At 44.6% G+C, this 21,086-nt stretch overlaps 2 protein-coding genes across 4 annotated transcripts in view; one reads left to right on the forward strand and one right to left on the reverse strand.

The window, feature by feature from the left end:
* LOC143989573 (uncharacterized) overlaps nt 1-21,086 on the reverse strand; it is a 214,455-nt gene that overhangs the window by 34,383 nt on the left and 158,986 nt on the right. The window lies entirely within an intron of this gene.
* Nucleotides 1-21,086, forward strand: part of LOC143989916 (uncharacterized) — a 225,893-nt gene that overhangs the window by 17,112 nt on the left and 187,695 nt on the right. Inside the window, exons 2-8 of the mRNA XM_077490189.1 lie at nt 9,634-9,761; nt 9,850-9,973; nt 10,402-10,499; nt 10,579-10,785; nt 10,878-11,084; nt 11,208-11,349; nt 18,837-19,644. Of these exons, the coding sequence (XP_077346315.1) occupies nt 9,889-9,973; nt 10,402-10,499; nt 10,579-10,785; nt 10,878-11,084; nt 11,208-11,349; nt 18,837-19,644 (1,547 nt within the window). The 5' untranslated portion in view covers nt 9,634-9,761; nt 9,850-9,888. The remainder of the gene's footprint in view (nt 1-9,633; nt 9,762-9,849; nt 9,974-10,401; nt 10,500-10,578; nt 10,786-10,877; nt 11,085-11,207; nt 11,350-18,836; nt 19,645-21,086) is intronic.

Genomic DNA, 21,086 nt, shown 5'->3' on the forward strand with positions numbered 1-21,086 from the left:
TTCCACCCACTTGTTTGATCGTGTGTACGCGGCATTAGTAACACTTAGTAAATAGCTCTATAGACTTATGTAAACAAACCAGGTGTTGACTTTAACACTTGTGTATCCTTCTCAAAACAAAGAGATCTTCAAGCTTAAACCTCTTTTACAGTATATGGACAATTTTGTTAACATATACAAACTTGGTAATTTTAACCAAGTCTCATTTTAAAATCAAGATACATTTAGAATGAATCTATGGTTCAACACATACTATAACTAATCCAATTTCTCAGACTTTGCTGTCAGTTTTGTGAGATATAACAAGATATGTATCTCCCTTGGTTTAAAAGCAAAAAAAAAAATTGTACTGCAGTTAGAATTTAATTCACTTCAAAACTGAAGTACCAATATTGATTGGGTTAGTTAAAGTGGTTGTAAACCCTTACAAACCACTTTGACCTACAGGTAAGCCTAGATTAAGGCTTACCTGTAGGTCCAAGAAATATCTCCTAAACCTATACGGTTTAGGAGATATTTGCCCGAACACAGGCACCGCTGTCTACGGCGCATGCGCCGTAGACAGCGGTGCGCAGGTGCACTGAGCGCGGCACCCGTCAACGGTGATATGCCACGCGTGGCGGCTCCCGTGCACATGCGTGGGAGTGACGTCATCGCGGCTTCGCCGAATGACAGCGGCGGAGCAGCGAGACCCACCGAGAAGATGGATGCGCTGGACTACAGGGGACAGCGGTGACTTCGCTGGCTCCTGTGTCAGGTAAGTGACACATATTGGACTACTATGCGATGCATAGTAGTCCATTATGCTTTGCCTTTGCAGGGAATGAAAGAGGAAGTAAACTCATCAGGGTTTACTTCCTTTTTAAGCATATGCTCAAACAACTTCAATTACCCAAAAGGTAAAAAATATAAATGAATACATAACCAGAGATTTAAGAAATCTGTTTTGAGAAGCATCATTTAGGTGTCCCAAATGACTTATTTTAATCTCATTCCTACATCTCTGCACTCTGTTTTTCTCCTCATGTCTTTCTGTCTCAAAACTCAAGATCTTCTCCCTTCTCCAAATTCTTTCAGCCTCCCTTCACTGTCATGTATAACCCTCTATAATCTTCTAGAATGTGGGTGTGAAAATGCCTTTCACGTCAAAACACGTCATTTCCCGTACAACCCTTCTAGGGAAATTGTACTTTCCTTTATTAGCAGTAGCCAAAGGGGGCAGTATTGTATAAAAATGGGACTTTATTTAATACTTGAATAACCTTTTGACTTTACCTTTAACCACTTCAGCCCCAGACCATTTGGCTGGCCAAAGACCAGAGCAAAAATAAATAAATAAAAAAGGTGATCAGCGCAAACTATATACCAAATATTACTACAAAGATGGTTTTTCTATATCCAAAGACCAGAGCACTTTTTGCGATTCGGCACTGCGCCGCTTTAACTGACAATTGCGCGGGCATGCGACATGGCTCCCAAACAAAACTGACGTCCTTTTTTTCCCCACCTCTGTGGTTTTTATTTTTTTTTGCGCTATAAACAAAAAATAGAGACAATTTTGAAAAAAAAAACGCACAATTTTTTTACTTTTTGCTATAATAAATATCCCCACAAAATCTATAAAAAAAATGTTTTTCCTCCGTTTAGGCCGATACATATTCTTCTACATATTTTTGGTAAAAAAAAATCGCAATAAGCGTTTATTGATTGCTTTGCGCAAAAGTTATATCGTCTACAAAATAGGGGATAGTTTTATTGCATTTTTATTATTTTTTTTTTACTAGTAATGGCGGCGATCAGCGATTTTTATCACTACTGCAACATTATGGCGGACACATCGGACAATTTTGACACGTTTTTGAGACCTTTCACATTTATACAGCGATCAGATAAAAATGATGATAAAAATGCATTGATTACTGTGTAAATGTGACTGGCAGTGAAGGGGTTAACACTAGGTGGCGCTGCATGGGGTTAAGTGTGTCCTAGGGAATGATCCTAACTGTGGGGGGGAGGGGCTACGTGTGACACATCACTGATCACCGCTCCTGATTACAGGGAGCTGTGATCAGTGACAGTGTCACTAGGCAGAATGGGGAAATGCTTGTTTACAATAGTCCTGCTTCTCCGTGAGATGATTGCGGACATCGAGTCCGCAGGACCCCCCATCCTACTCACGGAGCTTGCGGTGGGTGTGTGCGTGCGTGAGCCGCTGTCAGCGCGCACGAGATGGCATGGCGGCAAATTCAAAGGGACATACAGGTACGCCCATTTGCACAGCCGTGCCATTCTGTCGACGTACATATACAGACGGCGGTCGGGAACCGGTTAAAAACACAATAAACTATCAAAAACTGTCAGACTAATGTCAACCTCTCCAGGCAGTGCCAATTCCTAAGATCTATTACTGTAAGAATATATACCCACACTAATTATCTTATCTTTAAATTCCTTAAGTTAGGTAATGTGGAATTTAACCCCATACAATACAATATTTCTCTCATATGAATAACATGAAGACTAATCGGTGAATACATAAAAAAAAAAAAAAAAAATATATATATATATATATATATATATATATATATATATATATATATATATATATACATATATATATATATATATATATATATTAATTAGGGGTGCAAGGGATCAAAAAACTCATGGATCGGATCATTCCTCGGATCAGCAAATAATAATTTAATTTGCAAAAACCTATGAAAATTCCACCACCATATAGTCCCCACTGTAATATCCACAATCTCCCCCACTGTAATATTGGCTGAGTATGGCAGAGTATGGCTGGGTGCGGCAGAGTATGGCTGGGTATCACTGAGTATGGCTGGGTATTGGCAGGGTATCGCAGAGTATTGGCAGGCAGGGTATCGCCGAGTATTGGCAGGCAGGGTATCGCCGAGTATTGGCAGGCAGGGTATCGCAGAGTATTGCTAGGGTATTGGCAGGGAATCACACAGTATTGGCAGGCAGGGTATCGCAGAGTATTTCTAGGGTATTGGCAGGCAGGGTATCGCAGAGTATTGCTAGGGTATTGGCAGGGTATCGCAGAGTATTGCTAGGGTATTGGCAGGGTATTGGCAGGGTATTGGCAGGGTATTGGCAGGGTATTGCCAGAGTATTGGCAGGGTATTGCAGAGTATTGGCAGGGTATTGCTGGGTACTGCAGGGTATGGAGGAATGGCTGTTTCCATCTCTGGATCTCTCCCCTCCACTGTACAGATTAGTACAGAGAGGGGAGAGAGGAACCGGCATCATGACATGACGCCTGTTTGTTTACAAGTGATCGCTCCGTCGGAGCGATCACAGTGTAAACAGCCTGGGTGTAGAAAGCTAGCTGCCGCTTCGGAGCTAGGCCGAAGCCGCGGGCTTTCCTAAGGCCGAGACCGCGGCATGTGCCGATCCGAGCGGGGTAACCCGTTCGGATCATGGATCGGTGACGATCCGTTGCACCCCTAATAAATATACATATATGAACAAACCAAAATATGTGACATTGTTTAGTTAATCATGCCTATAACTACTCCAATATAATTTATGAATCTATTGGGGATTATTGTTAATATGATTGCTTGCAGTGTATTAATATAAAGTATTTGAAAAACATAATTGGTTAATATATCTCTTCTACTTTCATTACTTAGTCAAAGAGATGATGTCTGTTCACTGTTATTTGAAACTTAGGAGTCACTTATCTTAAATTGCATATTTTTTATTGATTTTCTTTTCAATAACACACATCAAACATTATACATAAATAATTTTCCAGATACAGTTACAAACACATACAATAATCTCCCCCCAAAAAATAAATGAAAATAAAATAGTGTCGCCCCCCCCCCCCCCCAAAGCAAAACCAAATTTTCCCTCCTTCCTCCCCAAAAACTCTCTCCCCCCCTCATCTCCCCTCTGTATCCTCTAATCCCCTAACTAGGGACGATCATCTCACAGGGTCACATACCACCAACCAATCTTTCTAGATAGCTTTGACTTTTATCTTGATATTTCCTATGTAAATAAATGAATTTATCCTTTATTATAATTTCTCCTATCTGTGTTCTCCATTCCTTCAACGTTGGAGGATATATAGAGATCCATTTCTGGGCTATCAATTTCCGTGCCTGAAATAGGCATCTGGTTATCACACTATAAGTATTTGCTGATATATTACATTTCTTCACTATATTTAGCAGATATATTCTTGGATCTACTACAAATTTTATGTCCAGTATATCATTTAAATTTTTAATTATATCCTCCCAATATTGTTGGAGTTTGGGACATCTCCGAAGCATGTGATTAAGATTGGCTGTAGCGCCTCTACATCGAGGGCATAGGGGGGACTACCTGCATTTCCACTTGAATAATTTTTCCGGGGTATAGTAGGACCTGTGTAAGATGGACAATTGTGTTAATTTTTGGGTCGTGGAGAGTGAATTTAGGAGTCACTTATCTTAACATAACATTGGGCCTCCTTGGCTAATGCCTTAACTGATTAACTGACAAGGATTCATAATTTACAACTTAGTAAAATGTATGGTGGAGGCCTTTAAAACCTTTCTAGAAAAATCTCTTCTTTAAAGACAGTGAACTTAGTTTACATTTTTAACAAAATGGCTTCTGAGTTCATAAAATATATATGAAACATATACAACATAAACGCCTTGGAATTCATTCATTTTAACCCCAATAGTCCTGACAAAACAATGGCATATCTTTGGTGTCGTTGGGAGGAATTCTGCCCCATCGTTGGTGAGAGTGGGAGAAATTGTGTCCCATCATTAGTGTCATTGGGTCCCATTGTTGGTGTCATTTGGAGAAATAGGGGCCCCACCATTGGTGTCATTAGGAGGAATTGTGTTCCATCATTGGTCATTGAGCCCCATTGTTGGTGTAACTTGGAGAAATTGTGCGCCATTATTGGTGTCATGGGGAGGAACTGTGTCCCATCATTGGTGTCATGGGGAGGGGGTTGTGCCCCATCATTGGTATCAAGGGAAGGAACTGTGTCCCATCATTGGTGTCATTGTGTCATTGGGGGGAGATTGTGCCCATTGGTGTCATATTTGGTCATTTTGTTGTCATCATTGGTGTCAGTGGGCCTAATTGTTGATGTCAGTGGAAGGAATTGTGTCCCATCAGTGTTATCATTGAGCGGAATGGTGTCCCATTGTTGGTACCATTGGGAGTAATTGTGCCCCTTCAATATGCCCCATTGTTCATATCAGTTGATGGAACAGTGCCCCAAGTGCCAGCTAAAAGCAAGTAAAGTGCTTCATCTGGCTCCTGGGCAGTAGTTTGGAGACCAATGCTCTAGGTCATCTAAATAAAGCTGTGCTTGCACTTCTCATTGATGGGAATGGGTTTGCTGTTCAGGGAAGACCACTCTCTGTTCTAACAGGACTTAATTAGAGTCCTGGGTTGAGACTTTAGAGGAAAGGGTTATCAGTTCCTGTGTGGTCTCAGTAAGATCTGCTTTCAGAATAAATTGTATTTGGCTAGTTCTTCGCTGGTTGGTAGGGACTGCACAATGTGAGCTATCTCTGGAGATGAAAGTGTTAACTGCAGGGTGGTGTCAGGAGGTTGCTTACCAGACTGAGGGAGTCAGCTTGCTCTCGGTCAGCCAGGGCTCCTGGATGTGCTAGAGCATGTGTCCATCATGCTGGTGGATGCAGGAAGGTCTACTATGTGTGGGGAGAAGAAGAGATCCAGCAGGGTGCCCCATCAACCTAGACAGACTCTTTCCTGTATTTCGGCATGAAGAAGGAGAAGCTGGTCTGTAGCCAGGAAAGCAGCCCAGTACGGCAGAGCTCACATTCTGCACGCACTACTACTCCATAGCCAAACCATGCTGCCGGTGCCCCTCTCAATGGGGCACCTGAGGCAGGTTCCACCTGGTTTCAGCGCTGACAACCCACGCTACGCTTAAAAAAAACTTGTATCCTAATTTTTTTTTTTAGCTGGCACCTAGATTCAAAGCAAATTTGTCAAGCCCTGCCCAGGGGCGTACCTAGAGCATTTGGCACCCGGGGCGGATCCTATATCTGGCACCCCCACCTCAAAATGTAAAAACACCCCACTGTGCCCCCTGCATACCTCTGCATCCTTCAATATCTTTTTGTCACTACTGTGTACCCACCCCTCTCCACAACTGCACCTCTGGACCCCTTTAAATTACACATCACCCTGCACCTCTGGACCCCTTTACATTACACAGCACCCTGCACCTCTGGACCCCTTTACATTACACAGCACCCCGTACCTCTGGACCCCTTTACATTACACAGGACCTTGCACCTAAGGACCTCTTTACATTACACAGCATCCTGCACCTCTGGACCCCTTTACATTACACAGCCCTTGTACCTCTGGACCCCTTTACATAACACAGTACCCCGAACCTCCTGACCCCTTTACATTACACAGCCCTTGTACCTCTGGACCCCTTTACATTACACAGCTCCCTGCACCTCTTCACCCCTTTACATTAGACAGCACCCTGAACCTCTGGACCCCTTTATATCACACAGCCCTTGTACCTCTGGACCCCTTTACATTACACAGCACCCTGCACCTCTGCACCCCTTTACATTACACAGCCCCTCACAGCTCTGGACCCCCTGCATGTTACACAGACCCCCTACAGTGCAGACCTCCCTACCGTACAGGCCCCCCATCTACAGTGTAGAACCCCCTACAGTATAGACCCCCCCTACAGTACAGAATCCTCACCTACAGTGCAGACCCTCCTACAGTACAGACCCCTCCACCCTACAGCGCAGACCCCCCCTACAGCACAGACCCCCTTACAGTACAGAATCCTCCTCTACAGTGCAAACCCTCCTACAGTACAGACCCCTCCACCCTACAGCGCAAACCCCCCTACAGTACAGACTTCCCTACAGTACAGACCTCTCCCCCCTACAGTGCAAACCCCCCCTACAGTACAGAATCCTCCCCTACAGTAAGAACTCCCCTACAGTACAGACCCCCTTACAGTGCAGGCCCCTCCCCTGCAGTACAGACCCCCCCCCTACAGTGCAGAATCCTCCCCTACAGTACATACCCCCCTACACTGCAGACCCCCCTACAGTGCCAAATCTTCCCCTACTGTACAGACCCCTCCCCCTATAGTGCAGACCCCCTATAGTACAGACCCCCCTACAGTGCAGGACCCCCCTTACAGTCTAGGACCCCCCCTACAGTGCAGACCTCCCTACAGTGCAGGACCCCTCCTACAGTGCAGGACCCCCCCTACAGTGCAGACCTCCCTACAGTGCAGGACCCCTCCTACAGTGCAGACCCCCCCTACAGTGCAGGACCCCCCTACAGTGCAGGACTCCCCTACAGTGAAGGACTCCCCTACAGTGCAGACCCCCCTACAGTAAAGAACCCCCCTACAGTGCCAAATCTTCCCCTACTGTACAGACCCCTCCCCCTATAGTGCAGACCCCCCTATAGTACAGACCCCCCTACAGTACAGGACTCCCCCTACAGTGCAGGACCACTCCTACTGTGCAGGACCCCCCTACAGTGCAGACCCCCCCCCCACAGTGCAGAACCCCCCACAGTGCACAGACCCCCCTACAGTGCTCAGACCCCCCTAACAATACAGCCCCCCCCCCACAGGCCCATAATGTACCTGAACACACATGAAGAGCCCAAGGCAGTGACATTGCAGGGGGGAGGTGCGAGCAGCACCCGAGTGGAGTGACACCTGATGGCTCAGTGATCCGGGACCCGGCGCAATAATCCCCTTCTCTCTGTGGTCGCGTGACTCGCGTCGCGCCATTCTGATCAGTCTCAGCAGCGGCTGTCACTCACAGCCGAGCAGAGTGAAGCCGCCTCCCCCTCCTCCTTTACGTCTACACAGTGCTGTGCATGCAGGAGTAGGGGGAGGCGGCTTCACTGTGAGTGACAGCCGCTGCCGAGACCGATCAGAACGGCGCGACTTGACCACAGAGAGAAGGGGATTGTTGCGCCGGGTCCCAGATCACTAAGCCGACAGGTGTCACTCCACTCGGGTGTTGCTCGCACCTCCCCCCTGCAATGCCGCCCACTGCCAGTGCCTCGGGCTCTCTCTGTGTGGGCTGCGAACTCACTGCGCTGTCTCCTCTTCAGTTGCGGAGGGGGAGGGCGCTGGCCTGACACCCCCCCAATGTGTGGCACCCGGGGCGGCCCGCCCCCCACTTAGTCCGCCACTGGCCCTGCCTTAAGTGACTTCCTCCCCTCCCCCTCATCTCCTTCATTATGTAAGTCATGCTGAGATCATCTCCCATTGGCTGAGCAATATTCTCATTGGTCTCTGAGCTCCTTCTTGCTATTCCTCGTCCTGCCTGTTGTTTCCTTGGATTGATTTTCTGTGTAGTGACCCCGGCTTCATCTCTTGGATGCGCTCGCCTGTTGCTTGTCCTGACCTTTATCCTGATTCCTGGATCTCCTCCTCATCTCTCCTCCATATCCTCTTACACAGCTTTTCTCCACACCTGCAGTGATCCTGGGGGGGTGGAAACTTGGCACCACCATGCAGCAAAATCCATCCCCACCATTAGGAGCTCTGGGGAAAATTGCCTGGTATTTACACTCCGATCCTCCACACGTCACCTGATCACATGAGAGCTTACTGTCACAGATTCTTGACAGGTTTCTGTATGGTAAAGGTCAAAACTTCAGTATTCAGTTTAGGAGAGGAAGGACACACCCAGTAACAATGATTTGGTTTGCACTGAAGCCTCATATAGAGGACCCCTCAAATCTCCCCATCCAAATGTCCCTCACATCTCCCCATTCAAATGTCCATCCATTCAGAGTCAATATGTCCTATGACCCCACACTAACCTCACAGCTCCTCCTCCCAATGTCCCTCCATCCAGAGTCAGAGAATCCTATGACATCAAAATGACTTTACAGCTACTCCTCCTAGTGTCCCTCTACCTGGCTTTTTCTTCTGATGCTCTTATGTCCCATAAACACGGTCGGACATTCCGACCACAAAATCCGTCAGATTTTTTCAGACGGATTTTGGGCCAAACTTGTCTTGCATACAGACGGTCGCACAAAGTTGTCAGAAAATCCGACCGTTCAGAACGAGGTGACGTCAAACATACGTTGGGAGTATAAACAGGTCAGTAGCCAATAGCTTTCGTCTCTTAGTTTATTCTGAGCATGCGTGGCACTTTGTCCGTCGGAATTGTCCTACACGATCTGAATTTAAACGATCGGATTTTGTTGTCGGAAAATTTTAGATCCTGCTCTCAAACTTTGTACATAGAAAAATCCAAAGGAAAAAGTCCGATAGAGCCCCACACACGATCGGATTATCCGACAACATAATCCGATCTGAATTTTTCTGTCGGAATTTCCGACCGTGTGTATGGGGCATAAGGCTGTGGGTGAACCCTTCACATCCTCACTTTAAAAATGAGGACTGTTGTTCCTGCATTGTATATAATGACATCAGAATGCCTGCAAAAAGCTTTGACCCTGCGTAGTGTGGGGGTTCTGTGTGGGTAAGTTATCTCTTGGCCTGAAGTGGGGCTTTGATTAATTGTAAACCTGAATGATGAGGTGAGGAGGATTCTGGGAATATCATTTGATTTTACTATTTGTGTTCAGATCTAGAGATTTTCTCCTGTGAAGTCTGGAGATCATATGACCATCACATTGCCTCCACCTCTCTCCCTGATAGAATAGAGAAATACAAAGAAGATTCTAGAAGTCACCAGAGAGATGATGGAGGAGAGGTGAGGAGGATTCTGGGAATTCTGGGACATTATCCAGTAACAGACAAGGGATGTGTCTGGATGGTGACTGTATCATTGTGTGTGTCAGGTTCCTATAAGGTGTCAGGATGTCACTGTCTATTTCTCCATGGAGGAGTGGGAGTATTTAGAAGGACACAAGGATCTCTACAAGGACGTCATGATGGAGAATCAGCCGCCCCTCACATCACCGGGTAAGAGGAGACTTTATAGTTACATAGTTAGTCAGGTTGAAAAAGACACAAGTCCATCCATTTCAACCAACAAAAGAGAGAAAAACAAAATCATACAATCACACATACACAATTCTATACCCACAATTGATCGAAAGGAAGGAAAAAATCCCCAGCAAAGCTTGATCCAATTTGCTACAACAGTAGAAGAAATCCCTTCCTGATCCCCCAAGAGGCAATCAGATATTCTCTGGATCAACTTTACCTATAAATGTTAGTACCCAGTTATATGTACATTTAGGAAAGAATCCAGGCCTTTCTTAAAGCAATCTACTGAGCTGGACAGAACCAATTCTTGAGGGAGTTTAGGAGTAAAGGATAGAGCAGTACTGATAAACTGATAAACACATAGAAACAATGTATTCAGTCAGTGTGTGTGTTTCCCACAGATGGATCCAGTAATGGGAACCCACCAGAGAGATGTCCCCGTCCTCTGTATTCCCGGGATTCCACACAGGAAGATCACACCATCCCCCACCATCATCAGGTAGATGATTGACAATTATTGGTAGTTCTGAGCTATTCACAGCATGTTTGTTACGATTAATGTTTTATTATATATTTAGAGTGGAAACCTCGGGGATTATAATATTGTTGTTAAAGAAGAGTATAAAGAGGAGGATGAGGAGTATGGAGTGATGGAGGAGATTTCAGAAGGACACAAGGATATGATGGAGCCACCTAATACCAGGAACCCACCAGAGAGATGTCCCCGTCCTCTGTATTCCCGGGATTCCACACAGGAAGATCACATCATCCCCCACCATCATCAGGTAGATGATTGACAATTATTGGTAGTTCTGATTTATACACAGCATTTATTTTTTTTATTTTTTTTGCAATGAATGTTTTATTATCTATTTAGAGTGGAAACCTCGGAGATTATAATATTGTTGTTAAAGAAGAGTATAAAGAGGAGGATGAGGAGTATGGAGTGATGGAGGAGTTTTCAGAAGGACACAATGATATGATGGAGCCGCCTAATACCAGGAACCCACCAGAGAGATGTCCCCGTCCTCTGTATTCCCGGGATTCCACACAGGAAGATCACACCATCCCCCACTGTTACAAGGTTGGTGGGACAGAGCTTATAAAACACAGAGTCGTGGAGCCAATGTGTAGATATTTTATGTGAGGTCACAGTAATAAAGCTTATATTTTACAGATGATATTCTCTCTAATTTTCTTGATTTAGAGTGGAGATCCAATCGATATAGAATTTGAGGTTAAAGCAGAAGAAGAAAAGAGGTATGTGAGGGATGATCAGCAGTCTATGGAGGAGGATGGAATAACGGGGACATTTATAGAGGAGGACACTCCTACAGAGATCAGCACAGGTGGGTCATTAACACTAAATACATTCCTCCACCCATACTGCTCACTGATTGGTCCAGAGTAGGGGGCGGGGACTGGGTGATATCAGCCTGTAATCCCCTGGTCACTTTCCTGAGCTGTGTTCCCCGTCCTGTATTCCTGTATTTCTCTTGAATAATCTTCCTTCTCCGTGCTGTAGACACAATTTATGTATCTATACTGTATTTATGGTGATTTTGGGGTTCACCAGGCAGCAAAATGTTCATTTTCACCATAGGCATTACTAGGCTAAGGCACCTGGGGTATGAGTCTTGGAACATCTACCCCATGCCTGGGTCTAGTAAGATCTCTGCACATTATTTTATTTTATTTATTATTTTAACACAGGTTGGTCAGCATAGGTGTTAGGAAGAGGGCATTTTTAAGGCTAGTTAGGTTCAGGCTGGAATTCCACTTTCAGAAGCTACCAATGAAAGGGGGTTTAGAAAGCATAATGCCACTGACACCAATGCTGGAGTTATTTTTCCTGCTACTGACATCAGTGCTGGGGGTTCTTTTCCCTGCTACCGACACCGATGCTGGGGGTTATTTTCCTTATTACTGACACCAATGCTGGGGGTTATTTTCCCTATTACTGACACCAATGCTGGGGGTTATTTTCCCTATTACTGACACCAATGCTGGGGGTTATTTTCCCTGCTACTGACACCAATGCTTGGGGGTTATTATTGCGGAAATTGGCACTGATGTTGGGGGTTATTGTTACAGAAAATATAATTAATGATAATCATTGTGATTGCGTAAACTGGCACCAATGCTGGGAGTTGTTATTGCAGAAACTGGCACCAATGCTGGGAGTTGTTATTGCAGAAACTGGCACCAATGCTGGGAGTTGTTATTGCAGAAACTGGCACCAATGCTGGGAGTTGTTATTGCAGAAACTGGCACCAATGCTGGGAGTTGTTATTGCAGAAACGGGCACTAATGCTGGGGGTTGTTATTGCAGAAACTGTCATCTATGCTAGGGGTTATTAATACCTAAACTGACATCAATGCTGGGATTTTTTTTATTACATAAACTGGCACTGATGCTGGGGGTTATTATTCGAGAAACTGCCATCTATGCTAGCGGTTATTAATACCTAAACTGACATTAATGCTATGCTTTTTTCATTACATAAACTGGCACTGATGCTGGGAGTTATTATTAGGCCCCTTTCACACTGAGGCGCTTTGCAGGCGCTAGAGTGCTAAAAATAGCGCCTGCAAAGCGCCTTCAAACAGCCGCTGCTGTGTCTCCAGTGTAAAAGCCCGAGGGCTTTCACACTGGAGCGGTGCGCTTGCAGGACGCTGAAAAATGTCCTGCAAGCCGCATCTTTGGAGCGCTGTAGGAGTGATATATTTACCGCTCCTAAAACTCCCCTTCCCATTGAAAACAATGGGGCAGCGCTCCAAACCCGCCTGCAAAGCGCCGCTGCAGTGGCGCTTTGCGGGCGGTTTTAACCCTTTTTTGGCCGCTAGCGTGGGTTAAAACTGCCCCGCTAGCGGCCGAAAAGTGCCGCTAAAACGACGGTAAAGCGCCACTAAATATAGCGCCGATTTACCACCAGCGCGCCCAGCGCCTCAGTGTGAAAGTAGCCTTAGAGAAACTTCCATCTATGCTAGCAGTTATTACTGCCTAAACTGACACCAATGCCCGGCTTTTTTTTTTTACATAAACTGACACCAATGCTGGGGGTTATTATTGCGTTTGCATAAACTGGCACTGATGCTGGGGGTGATTTTCACAAAAATTTCCATTTATGTTTTGCGTTATTATCTCAAACTGGTTTTGAAAAGACACTGACTCTTTGCAATTGTCTCCCTGGGCACCATATGACCTTGTCCCGGCACTGCTCTGTGTTGTACATTACATAATTCTGATACTATATAGATCTGTTGTATGTTATACAATATGTTGTACATTACATAGTCCTGACTTCTGCTTTCTCGACTATACCCACTGCTATATATATGAAGGGGGATGTTCTGATATGTAACTAAAAATGGATGCAAGACCTAGGTGGTGAGATCTTGACATGTTCATAGTGACCCCCATTTATATCCATTCTTTAACCACCTCAATGCAGTGCACTTACGTCCCCTTCCTGCTCAGACTAATTTTCAGCTTTCAGTGCTCTCACAGTTTGAATGACAATTACTCAGTCATGCAACACTGTACCCATTTGAAACTTGCGCCCTTTTTTTCCCACACAAATAGAGCTTTCTTTTAGTGGTATTTAATCACTAGTGGGTTTTTTTTATTTTTTGTGCTATAAATAAAATAAAAAAACTTAAATTTTGTGAAAAAAATGCCTTTTTCTTTGTTTCTGTCATAAAATTTTTGCTAATTAGTAATTTTTCTTCATAAATTTTGGCCAAAATTTATACTGCTACATATATTTGGTAAAAATAACCCAAATTAGTGTATATTATTTGGTCTTTGTGAAAGTTATAGAGTCTACAAACTATGGTGCCAATCACTGAAAATTGATCACATCTGATCAGGCCTTCAGTACATCAGGTGTATCTCATTTCTTGAGACACTAACAAGTCAGGAAAATACAAATACCCCCCAAATGACCCCTTTTTAGAAAGTAGACACTCCAAGGTATTAAGTAAGTAGCATGGTGAGTTTTTTTAAGTTGTAATTTTTTCCCACAATTCTTTGCAAAATTAAGATTTTTTTTTATTATTTTTTTTTTCTACCAAATTGTCATATTATCAGGTTATTTGTCACACACAGCATATGCATACAACAAATTACACCCCAAAATACATTCTGCTACTCTGCTACCCGAATATGGTGATACCACATGTGTGAGACTTTTACACAGCCTGGCCACATACAGAGGACCAACATTGAAGTAGCACCTTCAGACGTTCTACGAGCAAAAATGACACATCTCATTTCACAACCACCTATAACACTTTTGAAGGCCCTGGAGTACCAGGACAGTGGAATTGTCCACAAAATTACCTCATTTTGGAAAGTAAACACCTCACCGTATAATCTATGAGGCATAATGAGTCTTTTGAACGGTTCATTTTTTTTTCCAGAAGTTTTTGGAAAATGTGGAAAAAAAAAGAAAACGCATTTTTTTTTTTTACACAAAGTTGTAAATTTATAAGATATTTCTAACACATAGCATGGATATAGCAAAAAATACACCCCAAAACACATTCTGCTACTCCTCACGAGTATGGCAATACCACATGTGTAGGACTTTTACACAGCCTGGTCACATAGAGAGGCCGAACATTGAAGTCGTACCTTCATGCATTCTACGAGCATAAATTACACATCTCATTTCATTCCTACCTATCACACTTTTGAAGGTCCTTGAGCACCAGGACAATGGAATTACCCTCAAAATGACCCCATTTTGGAAAGCAAACACCCCAACGTATATTCTATGAGGCATGGGCTGCAAATAGGTACTCGGGTACTCTGATGGGCTGTTGACAGGTACTCGGGTACTCTGATGGCCTGGTGACAGGTACTCGGGTACTCTGATGGCCTGGTGACAGGTACTCGGGTACTCTGATGGCCTGGTGACAGGTACTCGGGTACTCTGATGGCCTGGTGACAGGTACTCGGGTACTCTGATGGCCTGGTGACAGGTACTCGGGTACTCTGATGGCCTGGTGACAGGTACTCGGGTACTCTGATGGCCTGGTGACAGGTACTCGGGTACTCTCATGGCCTGGTGACAGGTACTCAGGTACTCTGATGGCCTAATGACTGGTATTCGGCTACTCTGAAGGGCGGTGATAGGTACTCAGTTACTCATATGGACTGTGACAGGTACTTGGCTACTCAGATGAACTGTGACAGGTACTCAGGTACTCATATGGATTGTGACAGGTACTCAGATGGACTGACAGGTACTCAGATGAACTGTGACAGGTGTTCAGATACTCGGATGAACTGTGACAGGTACTCGGGTACTCAGATGGACTGGGACAGGTACTCGGGTACTCAGATGGACCATGACAGGTACTCTGGTACTCTGATGGACTGTGACAGGTACTCGGGTACTCAGATGGACCGTGACAGGTACTCGGGTACTCGGATGGACTGTGACAGGTACTCAGATGGACTGTGACAGGTACTCGGGTACTCAGATGGACCGTGACAGGTACTCGGGTACTCAGATGGACCGTGACAGGTACTTGGGTACTCAGATGGGCCGTGACAGGTACTCGGGTACTCAGATGGGCCGTGACAGGTACTCGGGTACTCAGATGGGCCGTGACAGGTACTCGGGTACTCAGATGAGCCGTGACAGGTACTTGGGTACTCAGATGGGCTGTGATAGGTACTTGAGTACTCAAATGGGCTGTGACAGGTACTCGGGTACTCGGATGGACTGTGACAGGTACTCGGATGGACTGTGACAGGTACACGGATGGGCTGTGACAGGTACACGGATGGGCTGTGACAGGTACTTGGGTACTCAGATGGGCTGTGACAGGTACTTGGGTACTCAGATGGGCTGTGACAGGTACTCGGGTACTCGGATGGACTGTGACAGGTACTCGGATGGACCGTGACAGGTACTCAGATGGGCCGTGACAGGTACTCGGGTACTCAGATGGGCCGTGACAGGTACTCGAGTACTCAGATGAGCTGTGACAGGTACTTGGGTACTCGGATAGACTGTGACAAGTACTCGGGTACTCAGATGGACTGTGATAGGTACTCTGATGGACTGTGAGTGACAGGTACTATGATGGGTGGTGACAGGTCCTCTTTATTGGGGGGGGGGCAATCAGTGTGTGTTGGTGTACACTGTAAGCGGTAAGGAGATCTCCTCTTCACACACGATCGTGTGTGAGGAGGAGAACCCGGTAACATCTCGTTACCGCGGTTCGTTTACATTTAGTGATCGGCTGTGAAACGATCACGTGGGTGAACAGCTGGCCAATGGCTGTTTACCAGCGTCGGTGACAAGCAGTGTTCCCGGGAACACGCCGCCACCGATGTGCACGCACAGTGCACAGTGGCGGTGTAACCATCTGTGAGGGTAAATAGCTGAAGAATATTAATATTGTCTAATATTCTGTATCTCAGAGGCATTTTCGAATCAATAGCATTGATAGTCAAACTGACTTAAAAGAAAGTGTGCGTTTATTTGTCACACAGTTGGCATCATAAATACAATGTAAAAAGTATAATAGTTCAGTTCAGTGTAGGTAAAAATATATAAAATTGAATAATTTTATAAGCTGTAATAAGCTTATGGAAGCATTTCTGTTGCAATGGCTGCTGTCTTGCTGTCCTATGTGTCCTCGTGTGTGTCCTCCAAGAAGAAGCAGGAAATGACGTTCTTAGACTTCTGGCAGAATTCAGCTGTCCCAAGTCATCAGTCTCTGTGTGAATATGTCAGTATCATGTGTGGGTGTCTGAGTGTGAGTGCCCGTGTGAGTGTCTGTCAATGAGTGCCCTCCTTCAATCTCGAAACATCTCAGCTTTTATGCTACATGTGAACGTCATAACCTCACAAATTTAGTACCTTGTATGGCACACATTCATATCTGCTAACTTCTGCAATGTAAGTAGATACTCAGAGAGTCATATGGAGCTTGATTGACAAGCTCACATGTAACACTCCATACGTGACATAATGGGCTGTTCATATAATGTCATAACCATACATTTACATAATATGAACACATATTAGCAACTTTACATTAAGTAACTATATACTAATATGTATTAACATGACTGAGACTACTCTAAACTTATTTTTACAAGATATAATCCACAATGTATCATTTCTTTGGCTACGTAGACACATGTCTATTTTTGTCTTCTCATGACATTCTGTACCAAGATACCATAAATGTCATGCTCAAATTGGTTACATCAGAAACTTATTACTAGCTCAGCTTTCGATGAGAATATGTTTCACTGAACACTTGATCAAGGTCATTCACACATACTATTTATTATGATTAATCATAAAACCAAATATGTTTTGCAAGCTTGCCATAAATATATTATAACGCCTATAAGGCTGGGTTCACACCGCTGCGGGGGGAGAACCGGATGTGATTCGCACAGCAAATCACATCCGATCTCCGTAGCGCTGCGAGTTCAGCCATACAGATAGTATGGCTGAACTCGCAGCGGTCCCGCAGCAAACTCGCACGGGACCCTTTTTTGGGTCCGCAACGGAATCGGATCGCATGGGGGTTCACACCATGCGATCCGATTCCTGTGCGAGTCGGCAGATCGCACTGCGATATGCCGACGGATCTGGGGGTGTCATTAACATAACATTGACACCCCCAGCCGTCCGCATAGGGCAGTGTGAACTGCCGGCGGGAGGTGTGCGATGCGGGAAAACGCCGCGGATTCGCGGCGTTCCCGCATCGCAGCAATGTGAACCTAGCCTTAGTGCCGAATTATGAATTTGGAATAATATTCTAACAATAGCCATACCCACTGAAGGAACAGGGATGTGCGCGCACGATTGCGCACATTCCCTGTTTAAATGAGAGGACTTCATATGACGGCCTCCCGCCACAAGAGCCGCGCCATCTGGCTGTCATTTGACAGCCGGCGGTCGACAAGCAGTTAAGGAGTCTATCCCTGACCGCAGGTCCCTTCTATGCCAACACACCCAACTCACTTGAAACGTAAAAAAAATTCTGATTATACTCTCCTTCTACAAGAAGAGGATTCTGTTTTGGACAGTTTTTCCTCCTTTACCTATTAGGAAGTTTTCAGACAACTATTTATTAACTGGCCCTTCCCGAATTGCAGCCACAATCTTTGTAATTGTGTCACTCATGAGCCCTGCTATGTCTGACGCGCTGCATATATCAGTATATATGGCAAAGAGTGGAAACGTCGGATGAGGTTCCTAATTATTTGAACTTGCTTCATCAGCGGACTACACAGCTCTACAGGAGTGAATGGCTGGATTTATGGGTGTGTGCGCACATGCTTTTCCTGTGTATTAGACAATGTTGTCTTTATTTTAATTGTGGTTGGTGAAGGTATCAAATGTTCGGCTAATTTGTATTGAATTTTAATCTTTTCATTAAAGCTGTCATTTTTATTCAACTTAAGTGTGCCCCTTAGTGACTGCTTGGAGAATATATCTCCCCTTGGTGCTGCTGCTATTCATGACTAAATCATGGACTAAGTAAGGAAGTGCAGGACTTCTTGTGTTGGGAAGATGGCAATGAGTGATAGAGGGGGAGGGGACACTCGTCCTATAATCCCCTCATCACTGTCACTCCTATAAAAGACAGTTCTCGTTGTTTCCTCACTCTCTGACTAAGGTCCATGAATAAAGAAATGATCTGGTAGGAGATCAGAGGACCCATTTACTAGTTACCTTGAGGGGGGAATTGTAAGATCCTCAGAGACAAAGCTGTCTGATGTGGGCGGAGTCCTGGTTTAGGGGAACCAATCAGCTCATGTCTAGTAATAATCTTTGTATTTCTATTTTAGTAGATGGACGGGAGATGAGGAAAACCTCAGAGGATTGTCTCACTTTGTCTCCAGACTGTAAAGTAGAAGATGAGGACATCACACAGTATAGTCCAGGAGAAAACCCGACTACCTCAAATGTCCATCCGGCACCACACAGTGTAGATGGACCATCGTATTCCTCTTATCCCAAGGAACCTCAGACTGTGAGGGATGGTCCCATACTTCCAAAAGATAAGGGTTTTTCCTGTCCCGAGTGTGGGAAGTGTTTTTCAAATAAGACTAATCTTTACAGACATCAGAGATCTCACACGGGGGAGAAGCTATATTCCTGTCCTGAGTGTGGGAAATGTTTTTCACAGAAGTCTGATCTTTATAGACATCAGAGATCTCACATGGGGGTGAAGCCATATTGCTGTCCTGAGTGTGGGAAATGTTTTTCACAGAAGTCCAATCTTTACATACATCAAAGATGTCACACGGGAGAGAAGCCGTATTCCTGTTCTGAGTGCGGGAAATGTTTTTCAGTCAATTCCATTCTTTACATACATCAGAGATCTCACACGGGAGAGAAGCCGTATTCCTGTCCTGAGTGTGGGAAATGTTTTTCACAGAAGTCTGATCTTTACACACATCAGAGATCTCACACAGGGGAGAAGCTATATTCCTGTCCTGAGTGTGGGAAATGTTTTTTGCAGAAGTCCGATCTTGACAGGCATCTGAGATCTCACACGGGGGAGAAGCCGTTTTCCTGTCCTGAGTGCGGGAAATGTTTTTCACAGAAGTCCCATCTTGACACACATCGGAGATCTCACACGGGGGAGAAACCGTTTTCTTGTCCTGAGTGCAGGAAATGTTTTTCAGATAAGTCCAATCTTTACAAACATCAGAAGTCTCACATGAGGGAGAAGCCCCTTTCCTGTCCTGAGTGAGGGAATTGTTCCTCACTGAAGTCCTGTCTTCCTGTAAATTGGGGATCCCACACAACCCTTGAGGTGTATTAGTGCCTTGAGTGTGGGAAATGTCTTCTATATGAATGTTGCTGGACATCACAGCTCTCATGTGGGGAAGAAGCACACCCTGATATACACCTCAGATATACTCCATGGGTGATCTTCATCATGTAAGAAACAGTTTATAAGGAGATCAGAGTTCCCCACCTTGATACCAATACATTGCTCATAGGTGACACTATAAAACCTTTACAGGTCATCAGTTAAAAGTGTTATGTAAATCTCTGGTTTGAACACTGAACATAAAACTTAACTCTGCATATGCAGTAACAGATTCACAGGACTGTGTTTTAAGTATCCATTCTGTCAAAACGTATTATTACATTCTATTTTATCCAGAAGATAAGAAAGGGGGACAAACATTCCGGCAACAAAAGTCCGATTGAGCAAAGTATGATCGTGTGTACAGAAAACCATAGGACTTTTGTAGACAGGCATGCTCAGAACCAATGCAAAAGATCAGACAACAATACAGAAGTTGATCAAAGGTGGCGGTAAAGAGCAGAAAAACCACGTGATTTGGTGAAAGTTGTCTGAAAAAGTCCTGCCGTGTGTATGCAATACAAGTTCACAGCCGACGCCCTTTGTACTGAAATCCACGGGAAAGTTTGTACAAAGTCCGATCATGTGTATGAGGCTTAACAGTTGTAAAACTAAAACCTTGAGTAAGGAGAGAGAGAAAAAACTTATAGGAAAGCTGTGTGATAGTCTGTGTACTTAGGTGAAGAACATGGAGACAGTGCAACATTGCGAGCAAGATGGAGTGTCTTGTGCTTAAATGAACAATACAGTGAAAGTCCATGTCATTTTCTGCCTTTTGATTATTTGACACCATTCTTCTCCACGTTACATTCAGCTGACTGCTGGCAGCTCCTGTTACATCGGCACAAAGAAATGGCATCCTGTTCAGCTCTCTCCTAGTTTTCTCAGAATGATGGGTTCATCGGTGGAGTTCACCAAAGACATGGATGAAGTATTGTACCGTGTTGGCCATTGGTAGCAGTAGAAGTCATTATCTTTCATTGGCTGAGTACATTTTGTAGTGTAATCTTTCACAAACACTTAGCCCTTGTACACACGGTCGGACATTCTGACAACCAAATCCGTTGGATTTTGTCCGACGGATTTTGTCCGAAACTGTTGCATACACACGGTCGGACAAAGTTGTCGGAAAATCCGATTGTACATAACGTGATGACGTTATTTCATTACGACGGGACTACGTTCACGCTAGTAGCCAATAGCTTTGGTCTAGGAA

The sequence above is a fragment of the Lithobates pipiens genome, unplaced genomic scaffold, assembly GCF_037356315.1.
Source record: "Lithobates pipiens isolate NorthernLeopardFrog02 unplaced genomic scaffold, aLitPip1_a1.2 Scaffold_18, whole genome shotgun sequence".
Classification (NCBI taxonomy): domain Eukaryota; kingdom Metazoa; phylum Chordata; class Amphibia; order Anura; family Ranidae; genus Lithobates; species Lithobates pipiens.